General features: G+C 42.8%; 1 protein-coding gene across 1 annotated transcript; it reads left to right on the top strand.

Annotated features, from left to right (window-relative positions):
* Positions 1 to 11,056: 11,056 nt before the first annotated feature.
* FST (follistatin) lies at positions 11,057 to 17,638 on the top strand. The gene is made up of 6 exons (XM_059492333.1): positions 11,057 to 11,171; positions 13,174 to 13,365; positions 13,772 to 13,990; positions 14,336 to 14,560; positions 15,600 to 15,830; positions 16,551 to 17,638. The coding sequence occupies exons 1-6, from the start codon at positions 11,090 to 11,092 to the stop codon at positions 16,631 to 16,633; spliced, it is 1,032 nt and encodes a 343-aa protein (XP_059348316.1). The 5' UTR covers positions 11,057 to 11,089; the 3' UTR covers positions 16,634 to 17,638.
* Positions 17,639 to 20,859: the final 3,221 nt, after the last annotated feature.

The raw sequence follows: 20,859 nt of genomic DNA, 5'->3' as shown, positions 1-20,859 counted from the left end.
ACAATGTTAGTCCATTTATATCCAACACATTATTGCTTAGCAGTGGATTCCTGAAGGTTTTCTTGCAAAATACTTAACTGCCTGAGGCCCAGGAGAAATAAAACCCCTTTCCTTGTTTCCCAGCTATTTCTAATGAGATGAATAAACTCTTTAACTCAGGTAGTAGCTAACATGTCCAGCCAGAGGTAAAAATTATTTCCTGAAAAGCAACTGATCTGTGTACATCAAATTCCAGCTTTCCTTGGAGCAGATACCTAGGGAAAGGAAGGCACTGCATGAACAATACAAGATGTCATCATAGTGTGAAAATGTGATTCAGTAAAATTCATGGGAAACGGAATCAAAATTAGTACCTACTGACAATCTGAATTGTCAGGAAAACACCCTGCTGCACATCTCCCTAAAGAAATCCTCTAGAATTTCCACTTTTCTTGGGATCTCTGCAGGTGACTTTATACAAGGAATTCAGCTGAATGAACATTTGCTATTTTCTGCTGTCTCCACAAAAGAAAAATGGCCACCAAATCTCAGAAACCAACAGCAAAGCATGCGAGGCTTCATTAGGGAATGGACCCCAACCACCTGTAGTGTGACATGAGCAGGCCAGGCTGAGGCAGGACATGGGAGAGGGCAGCACACGTGGTAGACCTGCAGCTCCCATGAACTTCCCAGGAACACTCCGCAAGGGACACACCAGATCTGGACTGCTGCCTCATCTGAGCATCTTCTTCCTGTAAATCCTTCAGCGTGCCAGAGCTCAAACGCTACCAGCGTGGTCTCAGGGGACAGCATCCCTGGTGGCACGCCGCCCAGGGAACACTGGAGGCATTTCCACAAGTGACTGAAATCCCTGCCAGTTCCACTAGAGGGTAATGCCGAAAGGACAAGCCTGAGCGGCGGCAGAAACAGGCAGTGTGCTTTGTTTCATTGCAGTGCTTATTGTCCTTCTCCAAGTGCGGGGGTACGGCCTCCCGTTTACACCACTATTTTTTCTTGCAGGAGTAATTTAAGAAGCATAAATCCTCTAAATGTTATCCTTTTCTCTGTCTGTGTCTCTGAGCCTCCAAATCTCCCCCTACAAATCTTTCTCAGCCTGAATTTGCTGCCTATGGAACATGAATATTTGACTGATTCTAATATGTTAAAAGAAAGTGCTGAATAATGTCTCTTATCCTCTGACAAAAAAAAAAAAAAAAAAAAGAGCCATATAAGAGAAAATGTATTTACATCCTACAAATTGTAGAAAATATTACTTGACTATAAGGCCAGGTATAATAACCACGTAACTGAGAAAGAGATGGGTCCTGATCTAGTAACCCGCATCACTTCTACATGTGCATCTTGTCTGGGCAGGAATGTTCTAAAAAGAGAGATCAGATTTGAAGATAATCTCGTTTCTGCATCTGAAAGAACATTGCTGTAATTGAATCACAAGTGTTTTATCATTTTAAATAAAATATTAAAACTATAAAGACAGAAAAGTAATTGCAAATAAATCCCTTTCTATCTTCTCTCCCCACATTCAGGCATAATTTATCTGTTATCATTCATCTATGTGTCAAGTTGTTACTTTTCTTTAATTTGGGGCTGAAACTTGTCCAGAATTTAATCTCACTTTTCTGTGAAAAGATTATGATATTAATTCTGAGAAGCTACAATTTTTGGAGATTTTCTGCTTTCTTTTTTTTTTTTTTTTAAACAAGTTCAATGGAATCAGCACTCTCAAACTGTACTCTTATAATAACCTAGAATAAGACAAGAATTACTTGCTAGTGTCCTGCTGCAGGATAAAACAAAGTTTTTAGGAGGCTTAAAAAAGATCTTAAAAATTATGTGCATCTTTAAACAAGACAGGATAAAACTAGTACATTTATTTCATTTTAAGTGGTTCCAGACACAGCAAGTTACACGGTTGGTATGGTGTTATTTTCCTTAGAGTCAGTTACTTCACTTGCACTATTGAATTTTGGGATATTGCGGTTTGAGCCAAATAGCATACAGAATTTTATGCTTAAATTACTCTCTCACTGTCTAGATTTGTTATGTCTTCATCTTTGAGATACTTCAGAATGAATTCTTTTAAGCATTTGTGTTTTACTAGTAGCAGGCTACCAAAGCATACTTCAAAATTTTGTGGGTAAAGCCCTAACTGGGGTATAGACTTTCATTCCACCTAATGGATGCAAAATCAGTTTTGACTTAGGCCTTCTCAGGAATGCTTTTCTTTATTCTCTTTCCCTTTTATTTTATCAATAGGTAAACTACACATGCATCAAAGACATCTAAGAACCACCAAGCTATTGGAATTCATTCTAAGTCCTCAAGAGGTCTCTCTTATTTTGTGAATGCTTTGTAGCTATAAGTCAGTTTGGAGTGGTGAACATTGTTTAAAAATACTACACTTTCAGATTGTCAATTGTTGTTCAAAACCTCCCTTGTGTTTGCTGCTAAGAACCCTTTTAATTTTTTTTCCTGCTAAAACTTCATGAACATGAAATGAAACCTAATAGCATGAATTTGATTTGATTCTTTGACTTTGCAATCGTCTCTAGAGACTCTAATTATTTTGTTATTTATCCCATGCTATGCATTCCCTTCTCTCTCCCCTGCTCCTCCACCAAAAGCTCTTGAGTTTTGTAAATGAAAATGAAGAAAAGTGTCTTTCACTGACAATCATATTTTCACAAAATAGGCTGCTTTTGCTATTGTGTTTTCACAGCTTTTAGGGTCAGTGTGGCCCCACACCTTGCAGATCTAAATTTCCTGGTTGGAAAACCTCGTGTTTATGTCAAAGATGTTCTTAAAATGCTAGATAGTGGAATCCTGAAAACATATCACAGTCTCCGCTTTAATTTTTAAAAAGTTACTTGAAAATGTCATTGTTTTGCAGGAAGTCTTACAAAAGTGATTGCCATCTCAGAAACCAGAAAAATAGATAGAAACCAGAAAAAAAGATAACTGGATTTAAAACTACTTACTTAAGCTGATTTGTTTGAATCAAGCCTTGTGACATGTACATTCAGAATATTTGACCTTAGCAATACTGCAACTCACTGAGGTGAGCAACCATGAAAAACAAAGACTTGTGAGAGCCTCTGGTCTGAGCTGTGGGACCTATTTAACCATTACTGTCTTCATTAGAGAGAAGCAGGGACCTGCCAAGCCTCCCAGATTTGCTGGTTATGACCCTACATAGCAAATAGTAATATTTTGGCATTCAGGTTAGAAGGCATTTGGGAGCTCTGACAGAACAATTTTGTGACTTTTTCCATTTGCAGACATGGCCATCATACACAAAGCTGGAAAGGATTCCACACTGCCTTCTCAGCATCACCACCACAGAATTTCATCTTTCTTTTGGATACCAAATGATGCTCAGAAAGCTCCATGAGCTCTACAGCACATGGTCAGTGAGTGAAGGACTAGAAGCAGACTGAGTGTTGTCTTGGAAATGGGACTTTAAGATTGTACAGTTAGGGGGGAACTAAGATGCTAGGAACAAGGAATACTTGGACTCTGGGCCTCACTACTGCCACCTTCTACTGCCTGCAATGCAATAAAGTAGGACAAACTTTGTGACCAAACCTCATCATCCTTTCATCTTCAAAAAAAAAAAAGAAAAACATGAATCAACGGTAAATGTAACGGACATAAATAAAAAGAAGACACCTAATATAGACCAAATCCTCAATGTCTGAATTTTATGAGGCATCAATGAAACAACTTTTAATAATCAGCTTTTCTTTATTATTTCACATTTTAACATGTGGGGCGAAACCAAGGATTTCTGCATGCATAAATGAGATAAGGTAACACAGCAACAAGAAAGAATGGCCAGTGGAGACAGATTTAGTTAAGATTTGGGGCTTATCCCTGCTGTTCCACAGGCTATCCCTAGGCCTTTGGGATGTTGTTTTGTACCTGAGCAAAGATATTTAATGTCATTTGTCAAGGCCAACTGTACCCAGGTTACTTGTACAAAGCTATCAGATATGTTACCATACACTTCTGTAGTTGCAGCTGGAATTACATAGAATAGCTATATAGTATGGGAAAAGGGCAAAAGCCTTTTTCCTGCCATTACTTCTCAAACCTTCTCATCTGAAATGTAGATGATCTCCATGTTTAACTCTTCCTGCTCCCAAAACAGTCTTGTACAATAAGAATACCTGTTAAGGATGAGCACATTCTCAGAGTCTGAAGCCCCACAGATATCCCTCCCAGTGGAAAACAGAGTTGTTTAGGTTGATCATGAGAACAGGGAAGGGTCAGTGCAGAGGCAAGAAAGCAGAAGTTCAAACCCATGCATTCTGGACTGCCTTGCCAACCTGTAACTAAACTTGCTATCTGGTGTACAGGAAATGCACCTCTTCTCCCACACAGCCAGGGAGAAAGGGTGCTGCAAGGACTGGCAGTCTGGAAATATATTTTTCTATCCATAACTTGTGGCTACTCAAGTCACCTCATGATCAAGTGTATATGAAAGTGTATGCAAACTAACCACTTTAGTGGACAGAACAGGAGCCAAAGGGATCACTAGATGTCCTTCTGAGGGGAGTTTTTGGAGGACATAACACAATTTTAGTGCTACTGAAGAGAGACAATTCCCACAGTACATACTGTGAAGCCAACAAATTCTTAAGTGATCCATGCAGGGCATCCGTTGCAAAGAAATGTATGCAATAAGACCCAAAACAGGGCATAAATAACTCTGGGGTCTTCATCTTTCCCATACTGTGAACTAATATTTGTATTTATTTCATAAAAGTCTTACTTCAAAATAAGACTTTAGATGGTCTCTGCCATAGGACAAATCTACAGAAGCACATGCAGAGCCATGTACTTAATATAGTACAATAGTTTCAATTTGTATTTAAAAAATAATTTTGGAAGCTCACTGTTGTTTTTGTGATAGCAAAAATGTACTTTTTAATGGACCAAAAGTTTGGATTACCTGTAAAGGGATATGATACATTTGTGATGATGCTCCAGATCCTGAAATATGCTCCTTTTCTGCTCGTAAAAAAAAAGCAGCCCACCACAACTGGGATAAAAGCCTTTCTTTGCTTCCATCATAGCCATGACCTTATCTTCTCTAAAATTCTTTCTCACAGTTAGTCACATTTAGATCTTCATTTTTGCTGATATCTAGTTCATTTCTCTTCTGACCAGCACACTTAGGGCAGTATTAGAAAGTGACATCAGGAGCATTTGGAATTTACCAACAGGTACCATGCAGGACAATTTTGATAATGTCCCAGTACGCTGGCACTGACTAAATACCAGTCTAAAATCCATTTGGTGCCATTAATATCTGGAAGTAAACCATTAAAATTGATCCTCTTCCTAGATAGGAAATAAAGTAAATACAAACCTCACAACAAGACGCGTTAATGATCTGTCCGTAACAAGGCTGCAACTTTGACACAGTCAGGTACTTACTCAGTCTAGAAACAAGATCCAGTACATCACCAGATATATGCATTGAGCTGGAAATTCTCCATTTATTACCCTTTTTGCCTTGCTACATTCAGCTAGTCAAAGTTGACTACCATGCTTAATAGTGATTTTTTTTCCATTAAGCTCCAATCCAGGACCTACAGCCAAACGCTGCCTTTTTTTGTATTAGAGAGTTATGTGACTCCACACTTACAAATAATCAGATATGCCCTTCACATTAACTCTAATAAGAAGACAACAAACCAACAAAAAGAAACATAAAGTAATGGCAAAAACTGACTTAATTTTCACAATAGCTGCTTACAAACTATGTATGTCCTCTTTATCTTTGGTTTAGTCTCCAGTCCAGGTTCAGCTGCAACTGATAGCCAACTGACATATCTCTTGAAGCCTGCCTTGCAAAATGCTCCAGACCTTAAAAGCACAATACCCACATATAACCCCATTTAGCCATTCCTAAAGCACCATGCTCCTCACCTATAATTACAACTTAAAAATTTGAAGCTTTGTCACCAAGAATGACACAGCTTCATTTGAAATAGTTGTGGAAGCAGAAAAGGCAATTTGCCTGTCAGGAAGCTGGGCAAGAGCCATTTGGCACTTAACACATGACTTCAGAGAGCCAGAGGCTGAAATGGCCTTCCAGGGGCTGAGCTGCCTGACAGAACTGCTATCTCCATGCTCCCTCCTACCATGCCATTTCTTAAGCCTTTATGTGGAAATGGGTTGTCTAGAGCTAGCAGCACTGTTCATCTAGCATTTCTTTACAGTAGTAGCATCCTAAGAATTGTGAAGAGCAAGTTTCTCACAATAACTATATTTTCTTTCCTTTTAATTTTTTTTTAAGTTTTAAAAGATTAATTTAGAATCTACACCAGAATTCTTGTTGCTGTTGAAAACACTGCAATCCCAACAAGTTGAGAGACTTGCTCTAGAAATTCCATGGTCTGTTGCACATTTCTAGTTGTTTAATATTGTCTGAAAATATACAGAGAAGCACCTCTTCAACAAATCAAGAAAGCAATAGATCAATAGACTCCTTTATAATTTTTATTTCGCTTCCTCAGATAGTTAATGTTTTTAAGAGCTTCCTTACAGTTCTCTCCAGTACCATTTTCTACCAGAATTTTGCACTTTTGTCCAAGCTTTCAGTAATCCAGAAAGATTTTGCAACTTATTTAATAAGCTGTTTTCATTCCACTCGCACATTAAAGCTCGTCTTGCCACACCACATCCCGTTTGCAATGGGTACTGAATACTAAGACTTGCTGCAGTTCCTCAGTGGTGGTCTGTGGTACTGCCAGCACAAGACAAGAGAGCACCTTTGGAGTGTCTAAAATGGCTTGTCCTGTTTGGACTTCCAGTAAGAGGTAGGCATCCTTCAAACTGTAAGGGGATGCACAATTCTGTTATTACCTCCTGAACCACCAAAAGGAGGTAAAGAAGGGGTCAGTTTGGCTCATATTACATATACGTCAATTTTATCTGTCCTAAAACATGAATGACACCTGCCTACATGACCTTTCTGCAGTATGAACCAGAATGAAAGATCCCTACTACCTCTTTACCAGTCCATTGCCCACCACCCGACAACAGACATAACCTCCTAGGTCAAAAACTAGAAGAAACAACTGTTCAACATCAGATAATCACAACACTCCCCAAGAGCATGCACTGCAAGTTCTGTGTTTAACAGTCTCACTGATGTGCAGGAATAACCTCAGTGGAATAGAACACAGAGCCAGTACCTGATATTAGAATTCAGTTCACATATTTTAGGGCTTAGATTTATCAGGAACTAGTTTACTTGTTTTTCACAAAAGGTCTGGGTTAAATCAAGAAATCAAATCTTGTAATACAATTTTTTTATGCTACTTTTTGCTGAGAAACAGCACACGAAATTTCTACAGAAAAGTTCTTGCAGGACTGTAATTCTTCTTCTCCTATACTTAAAAAAAAAAAAACCAGAGGAAAAGCTTTTCAAATGGTACAATGTAATGGTACTCAGAAAAGTCCTTAAATTTAATATCTGAGATGCAAATGAGGGCACCCTACATTAAATTGCACTTTTCCAGAAACAGGTCCTTCTTTCTGTGATAATCAGTGAAATTAGATGGAAACAAAGCAAGGTAACAAGTTTTCTCTCCTACCAGAAGAGGACGTTCTACCTTTATTGAGTACTTGCTCAGTGGGAGAGGCCACTGAGAGTTGTGTGAGAAACTGCATGGGATGATGCATACATACATCCAGGACTACAGGAGGGTGTCTGTGTCTTTTTCCACTCCTTGAATGCTAGATTGCCAGGATAGGCCTTCCCATTTGATCAAAATCCAGATCCATTCCAAATAATCAGTTTTGTCCTAGAGTCCCATCCACAACCCAAAAAATTTTATTGCAGACATGTTCCTTATCAGAGAGGGGGTTCCAAGCTGGTCCACTCCTGATAAAAGCAACCACTCTTCTAAAGGGCAACAGAGTGAGGGGAAGGGCGATAAAGGTAATGTTATACTAGTACAGTGAATACTGACATCACAAAGTCAATATTCCATGTATGTGTATGTAAGTATGTGTGTGTCTGTACTGTGTGTGTGTATGTTAATAGCACATGTTGACAAGGTAACTTGCTCATTAATTTTCTTCCTTTTCCATATTTTGCTGCTATTTTATTCAGAGGCCAGACACTTAATATTTTGTATTATGGAGTTCGCTATAGCTGTAGCTGTGGCTATAGCTCTATTAGAAGTAGAACACAGAAATATGTAAATTGAGAGCCAGATCTGAAGTTTCTGAAAGTCTGAGATGTAAGTATATAAGGGGTTTTTTTTAAAAGACTCTATTATTCCAAGATCAGGGCCAGCTGCAAAGATTGGATTCACATCCAAAAGCCTATATTAAAATGCATATATTTCTTGGTAGAAAGAAGTTGTGAAACCTGTCAGACTGAAAACAACACTCTTTTCTTGTGCTGCCTGACAGTTCAGTTACAGATCGACGCTATTGTTTTTTTGGTAATTTAAATATGATTGTTGGCAAAGCAGAAAGAGGCGGGGGAGTCATAAAGAGTGGCACACACAGTGAGAAAGAAGAAAGCATTTCTAATTACATAATATGTCCCTGACATGTTCTTACTCAAAAACCCACTATCTAGCATTTTAAAAAAGGAAAATTAAAAAAAAAAAAAAAAAGGGAAAACAATGAAAGAAACAGCAGCTGTTTCTAAGTGATGTCAGAGAACAGGTGTGATACAAATCTCCATACCAGCGAAATCATATTGATCTCCCGATGATGCATGCATGAAGCACGTGTAAACCTTATCGACCCATTCTGTGTTTCATTTCCAGGAACGCGGCCTGAAAACGCCCCTCTAGAACTGAAAACATTTTCAGGATAAATACCGTATTGGCCAATTACTAAAAAACATACACAAACGGAACACGGGAAGGTGAGCCTGACCCCGCAGCCCTCCAGGCAGCCGGACAGTGCCGTGCCGGGCTGCGCAGTGCTGGACCGCGCTGGGCCGGGCCGGGCCGGGCCGAGCCTGGCCGCCGAGCTCGGGAGCAGCCGCCTGCGCGCCCCGCGCTGCCGCCGGGATTCCCCGCGCCTCTCCCGGGACTCCTCCCGGACCAGCCCCGGCACCGATGCTGCCCCGGCGGGGGCCGTGCTGCCTCCCGACCGGCGCGGCGGCTGTGTCCGGAGCCCCGCGGGGACAGCGGCCCCCGGAGCACCTTGCGGCCGGGCTGCGGCGCCGCCCGGGGCCCGTCCCCGGCGCGGGCAGGGCGGGCTCCGGGCCGGGGCCGCCGGGGCGCTGCCGCTGCGCGGCGCCGCCGGTAGAGGGCAGTACGCACCCCCGCATGAGCGCGGCCCCGGCAGCCGGCGGCAGGGGCGGGGGGCAGGGGGAGAGTGGCACCAATCTGGGAAAAGATTAAAAGGGATGTGGAGTCCCGGAGCTTCTGAAGTGCTCAAAATGCCCGAGCGATGCTCAGGACGAGGATCATAATACTAGTAACAAAAAAAGAAAAAGAAAAAGAAAAAGAAAAAGAAAAAGAAAAAGAAAAAGAAAAAGAAAAAGAAAAAGAAAAAGAAAAAGAAAAAGAAAAAGAAAAAGAAAAAGAAAAAGAAAAAGACCCCAACAACAACAACAACATAAAAAAAAAAAAATGCAGCGAGGTCAATCATTTACCAGTCTGCTCCTTAATGCGTGTGACCGCAGGTGGTACCGAGGGACATTGTGATTCATGCCCACTTTCAAAGCGGGAGTAGGGCCCGGCCTGAGGCACCCAAACAACTGTCTTCTAATATTAGCACGGCTGTATTTCTGGATCTATTATAGTCTGTCCAGACAGATCCCATTGTAATGGGATCTTTTATTAAAAGATTAGCACTATCTCCTGCAGTTGGTGGAAAAAAATCTGTTATCACTGAGTTATTTGCAGTTGTGGGGAGGGGGCAGTCGGGAGGGGGCGGCGGGGGGCGGGAGCGGGAGGAGGGGTGTGGGGAGGGCCGGGCGGAGGGCGCGGGCGGCCGCGGCGCACCGGCCCCTGACCCGGCACTGTCCGGGCATTCCTGTCTGCATACTTCGCAGTCTGTTGTGCTTTGGTGGCTCAGAAAAGCGAAAGAATCGAAATTTAAAAGGCAGCTTTTGAATAAACAATACCATTTTCCGTTAAGTAATCGTTTTGTATAAAAGGAAATATCGCCTACTCAGTTTCATTCAGCGGTGCCAAAAAATGTTATAAATGAGAGACCGCCAACTTTTCTAAGGGGAGAATAATGCCAGACTGTGCTTAATAAACTAGTGCCCTAGAAGTTCATTATCGATGTTGCAATCTTTCTGTTTCTGAAAGGAGACCGCCTACGTCGCCCCCGTTCCCGTCTCGTCCTCCCGGGCTCTCCCAGTGAAAACCCTATCACCCGGGAACGGCCCTAGGTATTAAACTTTTAGCCGGTTCAGTCTTTTGAGGGTTTGGGGTTTTTTCGGGTTTGGGGCCGGTCGATCGGGGTTCGGCGTTTCTTTGGGCCGAGCGATGTGTTTCGCCGGAGGTGCGGGCGGTGCGACGCATCCTCCGCAGCCACCTCGCGCGGGGACCGCGCCCGCGGAGCCGGCTCCGGGCGGGCGGGCTCCGCTCCGCTCCCCCGGCAGCACCCCCGGCCCGCCCGAGCGCCCCTGGGGCGGCGCGACCCCCGCGGGTCTCCAGCCCCCCGTGGCGCTTGCGCGGCCGCGGCGGCTCCGCGGCGGCTCCGCGGCGGGGCCGGGGCCGGGGCCGGGGGTGCTGCCGGGGCCGCTCCGCCGCTGCCCCCGCCGGCGGCGGCGCCGCTCAGGGGTGCGCGGGTGCGCGCCTGTGTGTGCGTGCACCTAGAGCGGATAATTGGAGAGGGTTTCCAGAAGGTGGAAAATGTCACCTGATTCACACTGAACTTTTTAAATCTCCCCACCCCCGAGCAGACACACACACACATTAGGAGACCGCCCACCGCAGACAGCTAGGACCCCCGTATAGATTTAAAGAGAGACTGCATTCAGAGCCTGACGTTCATTCAATAGAGCGATCATAAGCAGGCTGGCTAGTGCTCGCTCCCTACTCCCCCTCACGCTGTCTCTGCGTCTCTCTCACTCCCTGCTATACTGAGGATGTTAAATCAGAGAATCCACCCGGGCATGCTCTTAATCCTGATGTTTCTGTGCCACTTCATGGAAGATCACACTGTGCAGGGTAAGACCAGACTGTTTATTCGCAGATACGTTTCTATATTATTTCTAATGTTTTCTGTCTTTCGGGCACGGTTTAGTTTGCTTGCGGTGTTAAACGCCTCTCTCCAAGGTCCAGGAGAACAGAAGTTAACTGTGGGCTTTGTAGCGAGGTGCAGAGGTGTCATTTAGATCCCTTTTTGATCGGATCTTCGCACTGCTCTGCAAAGGCACAGAGAACAGATAGGATGTTTCTTGTTTTTTATTGTTATTATGCAGCATGAATGAAGAGCAGCATCGTGAGGGAACTTTCCCAGTCTCGGCTGCCGAATGAATGCACAAAGTTTGTTGGTAATTTAGTTCAGATTTTTATCTCCCCTGACTGACTGAAGGAGAGGTGGTGATGGAGAACCCCACGATTACAACTGACATTTTTAGAAACCAATAAGTGGTTATTTTAGTGACTTTAATATTGGGATATCCTCCTCCTCCTCCCTGCTCTTTTTTTTTTTCTTTTTTTTTTTTTTTTGGGGGGGGGGGGTGTGTCTGAGTAAATATTAGAGTTGTAAATTCTCCTGCACTGAAGAGTATGCTTAAATAAGTTGGTGGTTGGGTTTTTTTCTTTTTCCTGCGAACAAAACAAACCCGAACCTGATATTGACAACTCTTAAGAGCCCTCTTTCGACACAAGGGAATATTGATCTTTAGTTTGGGGGTTTTTCCCCTTTTCTTGACCATGTTCCAGCCACAACCTAGACGTCTTGCCATTGCTTCTTTTATAATTTTTTCTTTTCTTTTTCCCTTCCCCAGTACCGATATAGATATAAGTCAATCTAACGTAGGCAACTGTAAGACACAAAACTTTTTTTTTTTTTAATAAAGGAATTGTGTGTTCAGTGATTTTTTTTTTTTTGGGAGGGGGGCGAGGGGGGTCTTGCCCCGCGCCCAGCAACATCTCCGCTGGCCGATCCCGGCCCCTCGCTGCGGTACATTGCCATCGGAGTAAGGAGGCAGGATCGAGCCCCGGCTGGATTAGCAGCAGAATCAATTGGTATTGAGTTGCTGGAGAAGTCACATTGGTTATTCACGAGAGACTCATCTCAACTAAAATGCTTCAGCTAAAAAAGGGGGAGTTGCTTGGACTAATGTTCTTGGCTTGACTCCACAAATAACAGGGATACTAGAGGGGGAAAAAAAGGCAAAAAATAACCCCAAGAAAACCCACTCTATCCGGTGTAAGGATAGTGTACTTTCCTCTGAAATGTTTGCAGGAGAGATGGCACCTATAACTTTTCCAGCTTGATCGATTTGTAAAACTCTATAGGGACCCCCTACTATAAGTGCCCCTGTATTTTATGTATTTTACTCACTTTTTTTTGGAACTCTGCTGAACTATTTTACTGAAGGAGACATTTGTTAATAGAAACAGCAAAATGTGGCGATTTCGAAAGACTTCGCTAACAGCAAATGTTCCCAATTCGTGCAGATTGCAAAATGGGCTGGGAGTGAAACTGTGCGGCACTAAAACAATGCTGCTGTGCAGCCGCGTTGAGGAGGAGAGGGCAGGGGGAGGAGGAAGGAATTTGCAAGCGCGATTTTCTTTTTATTCCCTTTTAAATGCACATCCTTTTCAAGCCTCTGTCACGTGCCGGCAGTGCTCCTTCTGCTCTACATATGGAATAAATACCTCCCAAAAAACTCTCGCTCTGTTTTGGTTGGGTCTTCTCTTTCGTTCATTTTGTTTTGTTTTGTTTTGTTTTGGATTTTGTTTTGTTTTCTTGGTTTCGGTTTTTTAGTTCTTTTGTGGTTTTGGGGAGGATTTTTTTGTTTGGTTGGGGGGGGGGGGAGGGTTTGTTTGTTTTTTAAACTGCGCTTCCAAATGGGCCGTAGTAGCTGCGGGTTATGAAACGGGACAAATAAAAGGAAACAGTCTAGTAAAAGTCACGGCAAGGCGCACGTGCTGTGTCTGGGTCACTGGTGGCCGCCACTGATCCGTCTGGGTGTCCCCCCCGCCCCCCGCCCCACAGCTGGGAACTGCTGGCTCCGGCAGGCGCGGAACGGGCGCTGCCAGGTCCTCTACAAAACCGACCTCAGCAAGGAGGAGTGCTGCAAGAGCGGCCGCCTGACCACGTCCTGGACGGCGGAGGACGTCAACGACAACACGCTTTTCAAGTGGATGATTTTTAATGGGGGAGCCCCAAACTGCATCCCGTGCAAAGGTGAGGGGGTGCTGGCGAGCTGCTCCCCGCCGAGGAGCGGCTCCGGCAGGGCCTGGGCGGCGGGAGGAGGAGCGGGGCGGGAGTTGCAGGGGGGCAGCGCTGTCCTCCCGCTTCCTTCCTCGTCGGGGTTTTGAGGGACGTCTCATCCCAGCCCCGGGATCGCGGGGGGGACCCCCATTTCTGCCCGCCGCCTTGCACATCACGAGGAGGAGGGGAGACACCCTCTCTGCCCACTGCCTTCACTGGCGCAGGGAATTTACCTCGAGCGGCGTGTCCTGGAACGGGAGGGAACGGTGTTGCTGCTCTGTGCTCTGGGTTCACGGTATCTTTTTTTCTTTAAGCAGTTTTGACACCAGGTCTCTTCTGCACGCTTGGTACTAAAGTGGTGCCTCTTTCCTTCCATCAGAAACATGCGAGAATGTGGACTGTGGACCCGGGAAGAAATGTAAAATGAACAAGAAGAACAAACCTCGGTGTGTTTGTGCTCCGGATTGCTCTAATATCACTTGGAAGGGCCCCGTGTGTGGCTTAGATGGGAAAACCTACAGGAACGAGTGCGCCCTTCTCAAAGCCAGATGTAAAGAACAGCCCGAACTTGAAGTCCAGTATCAGGGCAAATGCAAAAGTAGGTTTGCAAATCTAATCCAATCTCCCTCAAATGCCAAAGGGTGTCTGTCTAAGAGTAGGGAGGAGTTGTTGGATGTACTTCCTCACACGAACCAGGCTGGGGGAGAGTAACTAGGCCATGCTCAGTAGACAAGGATGTAGCTGAACTGAGAGTTCCCCATAGTCTGGCAGCACTTGTGCTCACACAGCTCCCCTGAGATATGAAGGCATCCTCCAGCAGTCCTTAAACGAGGAGAGCTGCTGAAGGCTTTTATGTGGTCATTTGTTCTTGTTGTCACCTATATGCTCCTCACTGGGATCCTGGTATCTTCTACTAACCTGTGTGTTTCTGTCTGTATTTCAGAGACCTGCAGGGACGTCTTATGCCCAGGCAGCTCCACATGTGTGGTTGACCAAACCAACAATGCCTACTGCGTGACCTGTAACCGCATCTGTCCAGAGCCTACCTCCCCTGAACAGTATCTCTGCGGGAATGATGGCATAACTTACGCCAGTGCCTGCCACCTGAGGAAAGCTACCTGCCTCCTGGGAAGATCCATTGGATTAGCCTACGAAGGAAAATGCGTCAGTAAGTATCTTTGGAGGAGACCGAGTGTGGAGGGCTTCCTCCATCACCTCTTTCAGAGTACCCAGTGTGTGTAACTGGAGGGAGGTAGTTAGTGCTGGGGAAGGAGACGTCAGCAGCTTGGGCCAGTGCTCCCCTCCCAGAAGAGGAGAGCCTGGGGTGAACTTAGTCCTGGAAAAGATTGCAGTAGGCATGAGGAAGAAGAGGGCCTGATCCTGCTATGGCTGTGAGTGCTGACATTAGTATCCAATGGAGAAATAGCCTCCCTGAAATAGATGATGAGATGGTTACGATGTAATAAGGTCACCGTATTCAATGGGTCTGTATTCCTGGAAACAATTGTCTTCAAGTGGTCTTGGCAAAGACTACTTTAACTTAATTGAAAACATCTGATCACTTTTTCCTCTTTAGAAATAATTGTGGGCTTTGGAGACAGTGGGTGGGTGAAGATAGGCAAATAATTTCTGTGCAACCTGACAATCTGTGTTAGAAATGATTCCGGAAAGGATTGATAGCACAGTGTATTATGAAGAAGCACCTGCAGGGCAGCCTCTGCTCCCCAAAACTGCTGGGGGAATTTGGGGGAGTCTCAGGTTGCTTTAAGTTTGCATAGGTTGAGGTGAATTCCCTTTCAAATCTTGTAGTTGTCTAACTGCTGTCTGTGGGTTAGCTTAAAAATAATAGATTTAGAAATGCTGGACCTGTTGACAACTCCTGCATTTACCCCTAATTTGGGGAGCCAAATTTCCACTGACATGAAATGGAGCAGGAAAGTCATGTACAATAGGCAAATGTAATTCTGTATTCCCAGGGCCAAGCTTTGCTGGCACAGCTGTCTTTCCTCCCCCACATATAGACAGGCACTGTTGTCCAAGGGAATACTTGCTTGAGCAAAATCAGCAAGTAAGATCACATCTACTATATCTGAGCTTTCTTTCTTCACAGTTCACAGGGGAAAGGGAGGTTTTGGGGGTTGCTTGTCTTTGCTTTGCTTTTTGCTTTGTCTTTTCACTTACCTCTAGTATTCTGTGTGTATTTTTAGAAGCCAAATCCTGTGAAGACATTCAATGCAGTGCTGGGAAGAAATGCTTGTGGGATTTTAAGGTTGGCAGAGGTCGGTGCGCCCTCTGTGATGAGCTGTGCCCTGAAAGCAAGTCAGAAGAAGCAGTGTGTGCCAGCGATAACACAACTTACCCAAGCGAGTGTGCCATGAAAGAGGCAGCTTGCTCCATGGGTGTGCTTCTAGAAGTTAAGCACTCTGGATCTTGCAACTGTAAGTGAGATTTTTAACTCTGCAGACACTTAAGGCTTCTGAAGGCGATACCTAGGTAATGAAGACTTACACCTTTAAACATAAGAAAGATTGATTTATTGATTCAAGGTACAGTAGAATATAAGTATCTATCTTTCACGCACACACTTTGGTTGCTGATAAAATGCAATAGATCTCCAACAACGAGCTGGCCTTCAAGTTGGAGTTTTTTGGGGATGTTCCAAGGACAAGCCATTCTATCAGAAAGGGGTTGCCCGAGGAGTGTAATTCTAGTGACTTTTTTTGTACTTTGTCTGCTCTCGTGTGCTTTGCTGATTGCTTTATTAACACCTGGATAAACTCTTAACTCGGTCCAAAAGAACAAGCCTAAAGGTAGTACGTGGCACCTGGTTTAGCACAGTTGCCTCTACTAACTCTGAATGAAGGACACAAAGCAATTAAACTAAAACACCAGAGCGCTTTTTATTTGATTTCAGGAATCTGCCAATAAAACCTGAGCCATTGATTCTTCAGAACTTTCTGCAGTTATGACTTCATAGATTATGTGTAAAAAAACCTTATTGCATAACAGCAGATGCCAAAGAGCATCTCACTACAAGTCGCATAAAATGCAACGCTGTATTGTGGCTGTTCAGAGGGCTTTCAAAACATGCACTGAGCTGCTTCTGCGCTGTTGTTGTCCTTATTTAAACAACAGCTCCCCTGTATTCCCCCATATAGCAATTAATGAAGACCCAGAGGATGAAGAGGAAGATGAAGACCAGGACTACAGCTTTCCTATATCTTCCATTCTAGAGTGGTAAAACCTCCATCACTATTGAAACAGCCATTGGGCACAAAATCAATGTCCGTACTGTAAATAAGTGTATGCTTATTTATTTTGGGGAGAAAAAAAAAAGTATACATATAGTTGAGTCTCGTAGACATTTATTTATACTGTGTCATGTTTTATAATTTATACATAAAATGTCTGGTTGACCGTACACCTTGTTTTTTGAAGAAATTTATTCGTTACGGGAAGAGCAGTGTTATTTATTGTGAGGTCTCTTGCTTGTAAAGTAAAGCTTTTCTGTTTTCTTGCAAACTATAAAAGTCCATTCCTTAGAGCCTACCCACATGATCTCATCTCTTGGTTTCAGTGATGTTAACTCTTTTCCACTTTAACAAACTTGCATGTCAGTTTCTGTTACACTTATTTATTGGATTTTCTTTTTGCCGGTTCTGTGTGTAAAAGATCCCTGTGTTTTTGTTTACAAGGAATCTTGACTGACCAAAAGGCATTGTAACTGACTAAAGTATACTGTCAAGGTGCAGTGAGGCAATCTTTAAGGAAACTTCTTACACTTCATCTTCTCTACTTCTCATGACATTGTGTACTGAAATGATGTCAGTGTTCTGAGAGTTTATACTGTACTATACAAATTTTGAACCCAAAGAAATTGGATTGTGAAGTTGGATAACATCTACAGGCCTAACTGTAATAAGAATAAAGGTTTTATTTTATTTTTATTGTTTTAATTTTTTGTCACACGCATAAGTCTTTTATCAGGTGTTTCCTTTAAGATGGTCTTGCAGTACCACTTTCAAAATTCTCTTTCCCAATCGATGTGTTGCTAAAAGTTATATCAAAGCTTTATCAATTCAAGTTTCTTGCTTTTCATAATACTTTTTTTCTGATGCAATTTTATATTTTCAAACATGGCGAGTTAAATATAAATTCATTTAAATATATAGTTTTGTACTTTTCTACCATGTAAATGTGCAATGTATATAAAAGTTATAATGTGTATTTGTAAATAAATGATGAGTGAAAAAAAAATAAAAAGTGGAATTTTCCCTAGAGGCAGTCCTCAGTCTTTCATTCTGAATGGTTTTGGTCCTCTGGATTCTTTTGCACCATGCGACACCACTTAAGGCCAAAGCTCTCAGCCCACATTGATATAAGAAACCCTCTTTTCAGATGTGAACAATGTCCCCAGTTCATTACTGCTTAAGCACAGTGATAGAAGAGATTGGTCCTTTTTTTTTCCACTCTCAATCCTCTTAACAGGAAGTCTGTAATTTCATAGAATCACAAAATGTTTTGGGTTAGAACAGACCTATGACTGTCTAGTTTCAACTCCCCTACCATGTACAGGGACATCTTTCACTAGACCAGGTTGCTCAGTGCCCTGTCCAATCTGGCCTTGAACACTGCCAGGGATAGGGCATCCACGGCTTCTTTGGGCAACTGTTCCAGTATTCCACCACCCTCAAAGAATTTGTTCCTAACACCTAGTTAGGGGTAGAACCCTTCTCTCATCTGCTGGCCAATGCTGCTTTGGATGCAGCCCAGGATTCCCGTGGCTTTCTGGGCTGGGAGCACTCACTGCTGGCTCATGGTGAGTTTTTCATCAGCCACCACCCCCAAGTCCCTCCCCTCAGGGCTGCTCTCCATCACTTCTCTGCCCAGCCTGTGGGTGTGCCTGGGATCGCTCAATGCAGGTGCAGGACCTTGCCCTTGGCCTTGCTGAGCTGCCTGAGGTTTGCAGGGTCCCACCTCTCAAGCCTGTCCAGGTCCCTGTGGATGCCATCCCTGCCCTTTGCTGTCCCACACTTTTTTAGACATCTTTTACTTCCATATTTCTAGGAGTATTCAAATATGTGTTTGGATTTTTATCTATTGGTCATCTATCATTTTTATCTATTGGTCATCTAAATGGATAGATTTGGTCATCTATCCATTTAGATGACCAATATTAAAAAGCAAAGCAGGATTTACTTGCTCAAATTCAAGATGTGTAATAAATAGCAAAGGAAATAAAAAGAAATCTAACAAACAATCTGAGAGCACTTTATCACTTGGAAATTATTTTTCTTCCAAGAGGAAATTTAATTCAGAAATTCTTTTTGGTCAACCTATATTAAGACTGGACACTTGAGATTGGCTACTACTGCAGTGATTTGAGGAAAGGTAACCTGCATAAGTACAGCAGGAACCAAAGTCCTAGTCAGTGCCACCTGGTCATGTTGTTATCACAAGTAAGGCCCTACTTACAATAATTTCTCTATCCTATTACATAAAACATAAAAAATTATTTATGCATCTTATTCAACAGTATTTTAAGTACTTTTCTAAACTGAGGTCTGATTTACCCTTTTAGCTTAAATACAAATATTTGAAGAATTTCCTGCTATAGTCTTCTGCATATTTTCTACTGTATATAAGATTCTAGTTTGTAATTAATTGTTTATCATTATCCAAAGCAAACCTAATTTATTCATCTCTGATTATATAAAAACTACAAGCATGAATTTATAATATTGTATTCACAGTAACAGCAAAAATATTTGCCCTTCTGTTACCTCATGTTACCTCCTGTTACCTCATTTAGACAAATAGTCTCTTTGGAAGGAAGTACATGGTGAGTAAAGTAAAGGGAGCAGGATTTTGGTCTCCTGAGGGAATAGAACCCAAAATAAAAGAGAACAGGGGCCAGGAGAACAAAGATATGGGAAAAGAATCTATTGGAAAGCCACTCAAGGAACATGTCAATGACAGAGAAACAACCTGTTTAATAGAGTGACTATGAGAGAAGATTTTTTCTATATTCAGTTAGGTGCCAGCTTCATTTCCAACAAAACAACAACATTAAAATACTGGTTTTAATTGTAAATATATTTACATATCTTATAGAGAGACTGTAGCAGAGCAGGATTTCTGGGTTCTAGTTTTATGTCCTGCTCATGGTTCACAAAATACCTTGGAGAACACCACCAATGGACAAATTAAAAAAAGAAACAAAAATTCCAAGAAATACTTATACAAGTACATGTATGCTAAATGGCCACAAAATACTACCTCAGGTTTTTGCTGATCAAATTATTTAAAAGTTCTGAAACTGCATCTCTCATTGCTACTGCTATTTCTGTACAGCTGAAAATCTTGAAACCTACTTTGCACCAAAGCCTGATTGTCATGTACAGGTGTGGCATATCCTGAGAGGCTTCTGAAGTAAGCATCTTCTGAGCATGCCTACCATAGACCAGCCTTGTCATGAATCACAACAGCCCCAGAGACTTTCTCCCAGAAACACGTCCAGAGGTTGTGGAAGCACCATAGCCAATATTTTACATAATATCATACTTGTAGATAAGGCACTTGTTCTTGAATTGGGAGATGCAGGTTCACTGCCAGTCTCTTTCTGAAATCTTTCCCACATCTCCCAAGAGTGCGTCCAGCAGCAACTCAAGGTGAAGCTCAGGCCGGAGAACTGTCTGTCATGCCTGCTGAAGCCATACTTCTGTATTGGACAGGAAGCAAGATCCATTGAGAGAGGATAATTTGCAACCCTAAGAGTGCTCCTTTTCAAGAGGAAGTCCTGGGTTATTGCCCCAGGGGCTGCCTACACATTTTGCATTTGTAATTGAGCAACATGCATAAATAGTGCTTGAAGCAGGAGCCAGAATCCAGGTTGCGTCCCTTCCTCCTTCCCCCAGCAGGTATGTGTCTCCATCCTTGAGCTATGAAATCATGTTTAACTCTCTGCTTAGAGATTACAAATCTCAAATCAAGATTACAAATCTCAAATATTTTTCAACATTGAGTCATAGTTACAGTAGGAGTGAGAGGCTTTACTTTGTTCTTCCTCTCTTCAAGGCTTGTACATGGGGAAGTTTTTGGGAAATGGAAATGTGATTTTTATTTCCTCAGAAGGGGCAGTTGTGTGTGTGCATGCATGTGTGTGTATTTTTCTTGGTATGTTTTGTTTTGCTTCTTCTCTTAATGCACAGGCTACCCTGGCTGTTGTTTAAATGAAGAAAAAAGATGTCTGGATGTTTAAGTACAGAAAGGCATAAGTTCTGAAGCCATAAGGACAAGTTCCTAAAACCAGAAGAGAAATAAATTTTCAGAAACATCTTTCTCTTCAGTATTCTTTTATTGTCTGGCATACATATTCCCCTTGCTGTAAATTACACTTCTGAAACTCCTGGATCACCATGGAGTATACTTTTGTACTGAATCCCAGGTCTGTGAACTCCATTCACA

The sequence above is a fragment of the Ammospiza nelsoni genome, chromosome Z, assembly GCF_027579445.1.
Source record: "Ammospiza nelsoni isolate bAmmNel1 chromosome Z, bAmmNel1.pri, whole genome shotgun sequence".
In the NCBI taxonomy this organism is placed as follows: domain Eukaryota; kingdom Metazoa; phylum Chordata; class Aves; order Passeriformes; family Passerellidae; genus Ammospiza; species Ammospiza nelsoni.
This window is presented reverse-complemented; position numbering and strand designations above follow the sequence as displayed.

Coding starts and splice junctions, on each gene's coding strand:
- FST (XM_059492333.1), top strand. CDS start 11,090: ATGTTAAATCAGAGAATCCACCCGGGCATGCTCTTAATCCTGATGTTT. Junction 11,172..13,173: donor GGAAGATCACACTGTGCAGG/GTAAGACCAGAC, acceptor CCCGCCCCACAG/CTGGGAACTGCTGGCTCCGG. Junction 13,366..13,771: donor AAACTGCATCCCGTGCAAAG/GTGAGGGGGTGC, acceptor TCCTTCCATCAG/AAACATGCGAGAATGTGGAC.